Source organism: Lactuca virosa, chromosome 8 (genome assembly GCF_052849685.1).
Source record: "Lactuca virosa cultivar CGN04683 chromosome 8, Lactuca_virosa_CGN04683_v6, whole genome shotgun sequence".
Lineage (NCBI taxonomy): Eukaryota > Viridiplantae > Streptophyta > Magnoliopsida > Asterales > Asteraceae > Lactuca > Lactuca virosa.
Window position 1 is genome coordinate 360,889,502 of NC_136433.1, and position 7,164 is coordinate 360,896,665.

General features: G+C 29.5%; 1 protein-coding gene across 1 annotated transcript; it reads left to right on the forward strand.

Moving 5' to 3' along the window:
• Positions 1-1,882: 1,882 nt before the first annotated feature.
• On the forward strand, positions 1,883-6,792 carry LOC145133950 (uncharacterized). The gene is made up of 19 exons (XM_079068894.1): positions 1,883-2,155; positions 3,322-3,359; positions 3,437-3,459; positions 3,575-3,681; positions 3,771-3,822; positions 3,910-3,994; positions 4,291-4,381; positions 4,478-4,513; positions 4,608-4,675; positions 4,793-4,855; positions 5,101-5,156; positions 5,260-5,333; positions 5,405-5,497; positions 5,582-5,683; positions 5,783-5,863; positions 5,966-6,057; positions 6,159-6,174; positions 6,315-6,425; positions 6,503-6,792. Exons 1-19 carry the CDS (start codon positions 2,045-2,047, stop codon positions 6,608-6,610), a joined length of 1,407 nt encoding a protein of 468 aa, XP_078925020.1. The 5' UTR covers positions 1,883-2,044; the 3' UTR covers positions 6,611-6,792.
• The last annotated feature ends 372 nt before the right edge of the window (positions 6,793-7,164 follow it).

Consider the following 7,164-nt stretch of genomic DNA (forward strand, 5'->3'; position numbering starts at 1 on the left):
TATTAGGATAATAACTAAGGATACACTTTAGCTTTCATAGTGGGCTCTTCTTCAAACTGCTACTTTATTTGGCCCAGGATTATCATAGAACCGCCCATGAAAAATGAAGCCTATTTCTTTCTCTTCTCTATCTATCACTCTATGCATTGCACAATTAACTATTCAATCTCGTTAATAGATCGTTAATTATTGTGAATTGTGAATCCATTATAAAAGATTTGTAAACTAACGTAAATACGTATTTTTCACAGTAATAACTAACTATTTGTTTGTCAGATGGTGTGTAGTTTACCATTTTTTTTTGTTGTAGATTTAGTCCTTCCACAAAATACGTATTTTTCACAGTAATAACTAACTATTTTTTTTTTGTTTACCATTTTTTTTTATCTTGACAGGTTAAACAGAAAATCAAAGTTGTTGGATCAGTAATAAAAATTATTAACTATCAGAGAATCAGTTACATATGAAAAATATTTATGTTTTGCAGATTGCTTTAAATTGAATGTTAACCACAAACTAAAGGTTAAGTTTAGGGTCACACCTACAGGCTACAGTAATAAATAACATTGCTTCTACCAAAAGTTCTGTTTTTTGTCCTGAATTTTATTTTGTTCGTAGTTATCTAGATACATTTCACACACGTGAAACATGTATATAGTTAAACATATGTTTTTTATAAACTTTTTACTTTATCAATAGTTAAAATCCCTTTGAATACAAACCACAAACGTGTTAAAGGGAATATCCTTTTCTTCACTCCATTTCCTTGTTGCTTCTTTCCCTTCTAAAGTGATTGCGTACTGTAACTGACATGACCCTTATTGTCTCGATATTAACTGAATTCACCCTCAATATTTTTAATTGACATAACTCCCCCTATAGTTTTCCAAACTCCCCCACCCCCCTCTCTATGAATTAAATCATTTATTATCACATCTCTTTTGATAAAGGTACAGTGTCGAAGGTGAGGGTTTGGTATGTCCCATAATATATATATATATATATATATATATATATATATATATATATATATAGGATAAGGACATGATGAATGGTACTTCCTTTATGCGAAGGACATTGTTTTTTGTTTAAAGTACACCATAGTACCATAAGAGCTATATATTATGAAATTAATTATTAAAATTATGGAGTCTACGGACAATTATGGTATCTAAAAAGATAAAACTGAATTTTGAAGTTTAAAATTCAATTATGATATGTAAACGCATATAATATTATCTAATAAACATTTTGTTTTTTTAGAGTTATCTCCAATCATCTAACAATTCACCAATAAATAAATATAAATAAATACAACCCAAAAATCAAAAAAAGTAGGTCTACGGTGAAATTTACAACACAAGAAAAGAATACTAGTCTTTAATACATACATTAAAAAGAAATTACCAAACCCAATTTTTGAATTACATTTTTGTTTGTAAAATAAAATCCAAGTTTCTATTTTTTTAGCAAAAACTATTCTTAGATTTACTTATTTACACAAAAATGAGTTTGTAGTACAAATATTTTACCAATAGTGAGATATCTTACAATGTGTCCAATCAAACATTATAATTCTTATAGGTTAAATGAAATATTTTGCTAAAATTTATGGTTAAAATTATTATTTCACCATTATTGTACACTTTATTAATTTAATAAGTTTTGACAATAGTACTTATGTTTTCGTTATTGAATCATATCTCACATGTTCTTTTAATTAAACCGTAGTGTTTGTTATATTCACAAGATACACAAAAGTTAATTGTTGGGGCTAATAAGCGGCAGTTTATAAAACTTGAAGGTGCATTTTGTAAATTGTGGATTAATTGGGGCTGTTTCCGTTATCGTTCATAATTACAAATTTCCATTTTTATTTTATTTTACTTGGCGCCAGGTATTGCTCCACCACTTTACCACAACTCCAAAATTCCTGCAACATTCTCTTATTCCCTCCAATAAACCCTATGATTCATCCTTTTTCTCCCTAAAATTCGAAGATTTCGATTCTTTTGAGTAACTAAATCGGCGACTGTGACTGCGAATGGGAGCTTTTCGCAACGGAGGTAGCAACTACGCGTCGCCGTCGATGGAGGATCGACGGTTATGGAAGCACGTGCACGATAACGTCCACGGAAACATTTATCTCGATCCTGTATGACATCTTCGCTTTTTTCCTCTGTTTTTCTAATCATTTCGGACATATGTTCATCTCTGTTGTTATTTGTGTTTATTTGAATTTTTAGTGTAGCTGTTCTTATGATTTTATCGACTTTAAGGCTTAAGCTGTGGAATTTCTTCGTTCTTATTTCCAGTTTGGAAGTTTACAAGTATATCGGCTGTTGCTTTGAGTTTATATATAGTTAATTTTGAAATGTAGCTCGGCTGTTTATTTTGTTAGATTTGTTATTTCGAAGATATTCCGATCTATGTGTTTATTGATTAATCTTGTAGCGTTAGTGTAGCTCTATTTAGAATATTATCAACTTTTAACTGCTGAATTTGAAGTTATGTTCAAATTTAATAGCCTATTACAGTATTGTTTATCTTATTAATTTTGTTATTTCAAAGATATTCCGATCTGTGTGTTTCGTAGTTAATGCTATAGTCTTAGTGTAGCTCTATTTAGGATATCATCAGCTTTTAACTGCTGAATTTCTGGTCAGGTTTGATATTACAGATGATTACCTTGGTGTTTATTCTATTTATTTTATAATTTTGACGATATTCTGGTCTATGTGTTATATTAGTTGGTATTTGTAGCTTTAGTGTAGCTCTATTTTGGATATCCTCAGAATCATACATTTGCTTGTGATGTATTTAATTAAATATGTGAAAAGTAACTCTTTGAATCATGTTAGCTCCTTTTTAATCTAATTTTAAGGTTTTGACTTTATTATTAAGCTACTTCACTTTTCTTATGTGATTTTTCAGTTATATTCAGTATTTATATTATTGTCTGTGCCTATCTGACCTTAAAGATTCATTGTATGTTGAAGAATCATAAACCAAATCCAATGATTTGATAAATTGCTTCTCTCAAATGAAGAAAATGAAAAGACAGAAGGAAATATAAATTTGTAAACCACTGAGAAGTTAAGAAACCCTTAATTTGATGTTGGTAGTTGATTTTCATACTAAGTTGCTATAATGTCTTTCTTGTAGCTGTTCATGAACCTTGATTGACACTCTTAGACATGTTGGTTGCTTTCATTGGCTTATATTTAAGAGCATGAAACTAATTCATGCTTAGTGCATTCTAAACATGATTTTGAGATGACATTTCAATCAAAGTTTATAAATTGTTCCTTTGATTTGCAGCTCTCATTGAAATTTATTGACACTGAGCAGTTCCAAAGGCAAGTTTATCAGTTCTATACATACTTTTACTTTCCTTTACATGAATATACTCCTCTAACTGTTCAACAATCTGCAGGCTTCGGGATTTGAAGCAACTTGGTAAACCCCTCAACTTAAAAACTGTCATTTTGAAGATGCTTTTAAAATATACTATTTTTGGTTTCAATTCCTTGCTCATAATGCACAGCTTTTTTTTTTTTAATATCTTCAACAGGTTTTACAAACATGGTATATCCTGGAGCAGTACATTCTAGATTTGAGCATTCACTTGGTGTTTATTGGCTTGCTGGTAATGCTGTTGAAAGACTCAAGGCACACCAAGTAAGAAATAGAATCATATCTTCATTGCCTAAATGCTTTCAAATTTCAATCATCCTGTTAGCACTTCAGTTAACATTCCTTGAATGTAGGGCTTAGAGCTGGACATTGATCATTCAGATATACAAACTGTAAAACTTGCTGGTATAAGTTTATTATATAATCTAATATCACTTTTGTTTTTTTGTTTTCTTCTCTTATCAATTTTCTTTAATCCTTTTCTTTTTGTAGGATTATTGCATGATGTGGGTCATGGTCCATTCAGCCATTTGTTTGAACGAGAGTTTCTTCCTCAGGTTATCCCTGGCTGCAAATGGTAATTCCTACATTCCTTCTAGATATAAAAGACAAAAATGCCCTCATTATATAGTTTCTGAAAAAAAAAATAGTTATAGATGTTTACATTACACAAAAAAATATATTTAAAGACTAAAAGATATAAAAACTACTTATGTTTTATTATTGAATTCCATTCCATTGTTGCCAACCAAACACGTAAAGTATTATGATTCCTTCAGATTCTAATTCCTTTAACATATTCCATTCCCTTCAAAATCATTCTAAAAAATTCATTTACCGATTTCACTATCACTTTAATTGGTTGTCTTTCAGGTCCCATGAGGAAATGTCTTTGAACTTAATAGACTACATGGTTGATGAGCACAACATTGATATAGATTCAGGACACCTTAAGAAAGTCAAGGTCAACATTCCTTAATTATGTTCTAAGGGAAAAAAGTAAAACAAAAGTATCTTTGAACTTAATAGTTTGTGTGTTTTATTACTTTATACTTTACAGGAGATGATAGTTGCTTCCGAAAATGCCCCTGTAAAGGTAAGTAATTGATAGCTCATGCTCATGTTGTCTATATATAAGTATCTGAATATCTGATCCTCCTTTCTGAATTTATTTTTTTTTACTTATGCAGACTTCAAAAGAGAAGCTTTTCTTATATGACATTGTTGCAAATGGTCGAAATGGTATAGATGTTGATAAGTACGTTTTTTTTTCTATTTTCATGACCTCAAAATTCAATTTCTTGCTTACAATTTGGTGATTAATCATAATTCAGAAAATCAACTTTTATATTATTATTTTTTTTCTGTTTTGCAGATTTGATTACATTGTTCGTGACTCTCGAGCTTGTGGTCTTGGGTGTAACTTTCAGTTTGAAAGGTGAAAACATTGGTTTATGGATTTTGGCAGAATCAGGTGGAATTGGAATTCGAGATTCCATTCCATGGTGTCTTTGGTTGCAGATGGATGGAAATTCGATTCCATTCTTCCTTTTTCTATAAAAGACTAAAATACTCTCATTTATATTTAAGTTGGAATATATAAAAACAAAAACTTAAAATAATAGTAACTAATAAGTAAAAGTTTAAAAATTTATTAACAAATCATGGTTTGTAATATTTCAGGCTGTTGGATACTATGCAAGTCATAGACAATGAAATATGTTATCGAGCAAAGGAGTGTCAGTATTTCACTTCACTGAACCTTTTATATATTAAAAATGTTTTTTTTTTTTTTTTTTTTAAATTCCATTTTTTTTATTGATTCAAATAATTATTAATCAGATCTAACTGTCTACAAGCTATTCAACACTCGTGCTGATCTCCATCGCACAGTCTACACACATGCAAAAGTGAAGGTAAATTTTCAATATAAAAATTCATAGATTTTGTTTAATGAAATTATATATATATTTTTTCATTTTTGTAGGCAGTAGAAATGATGTTTGTAGATGCTCTTGTAAAGGCTGATAGTTATCTTTATATTTCTTCATTCATTCATGACCCATCTCAGTACTGGAAGGTAGTACTTTTGTCTCAAATTATTTAAAAAAATATATATAAAAGTTTAATAGTTTTCTCACATATGTTTTTATAATATCTACAGTTAGATGATTCAATATTGAAAACTATTGAAACTAATGATGCTGATGAGCTTAAGGAATCAAGAGATTTGATCCGAAGAATTCGGAGAAGGGACTTATACCAGGTTTTTATTCAGTTAACAATTAAATTTTATAAACAAATTTGTCATAATTTTATTCATCTTTCTAAAAATGATTTATTAATTTGATATTTATTTTGGCAGTTCTGCAATGAGTTTACTGTTCCTAAGGATAAGTTGGACCATTTCAAATATGTCACACCACAAGATATCATATGTTCACAGGTGCTTTAACCTTTTTTCTCTAAAAAATTTAGTTAAAAGTAGTGTTTTGATTATGGAATGTAATCACTTTTTCCATTACCTTGTTTTTTACTTGTTATTCAGAAATCTGGTGGAGTTAATCTAAGAGAAGAAGATATAGCAGTGAGCAATGTCAAAATTGATTTCACACGAGGAACAAACAATCCACTTGAAAGGTATATATAATTGCAAAAATTCTTTATTTAGTATTTAGCACCACTTATTTCCATTTTCTAACTTTATTTTCTCTCCTTGTGTTTTTTTTTTCCCAATCCAGCATCAACTTCTTTGAGGTACACATTTTTCCTCAACTATTAATTCCACTTCTTTTAAGACTATAAAACATAGTGGACTATAAAAAAGAGATTTTTCTCATTTCATATAGTACATTTCTATTATGGATAATAAAATGAAGTTGATTCTGTTTCTACAGGATTACAACAGTAAAAATAAATTCACTATTTCCAAAGACCAAATAAGTCACTTGCTGCCAGAATATAATCAGGATTTCCTAGTGAGAGTGTACTCCAAAAAGCCCGAATTGGTACACATAATTCTCGATAAATAAAATTCTTGTTTTTTTTTTTTAATAAATATTTTAAATGGTGGGATTTTTTTTAGGTGGAAGTGGTTTCGGAAGCATTTGAGAATTTTCAGTTAAAAATGTATGGGATGAAAGCGCAAGTACATGGTACGCCTGAAAGGAAGAGGTGCAGGGTGGTGTTGTGATGGGTTTCGATTCTCAAGTAGAAGGTGAATACGTACAGAATACATATATACGTGTGCTTTCTTTCTTGCTTTTAACATAGTTAAAAAGTAAAAACACATGGACATTATTAGTGAAGGATGATTGTATGTTGGATTTACTATGTAAAAAGTTTATTACTTATAAAAGGTTATGGATTGTGGTATTGGAAACAGAGTCCATGGTTAGTTTTTTAGCTTTAGATATTCTCTTTCAGACAAGTTGGGTGACATGATTCTTAGAAATTAGTTCTGATAATAATGGGTAAGTTTTTTTTACGGGTGACAATGGGTTGGTTGGGTTGGATATGGTAACATATTTCTTTTCATATATATGTTTTTTTTACATTATTATATAGATAATAAATGTATTATATATGATTTATAGTGATAAGATAATTAAGTAATAATCTATAATTTTAATACAATTTAGGAGAAAGACTATCCAAATTTATCTTTTAATGTGTCACGTCATTCTCTCCAACTATTTCATACATCAAACATAACAAAGAGGTGATTCTAAATCCACCTCCTCTAGT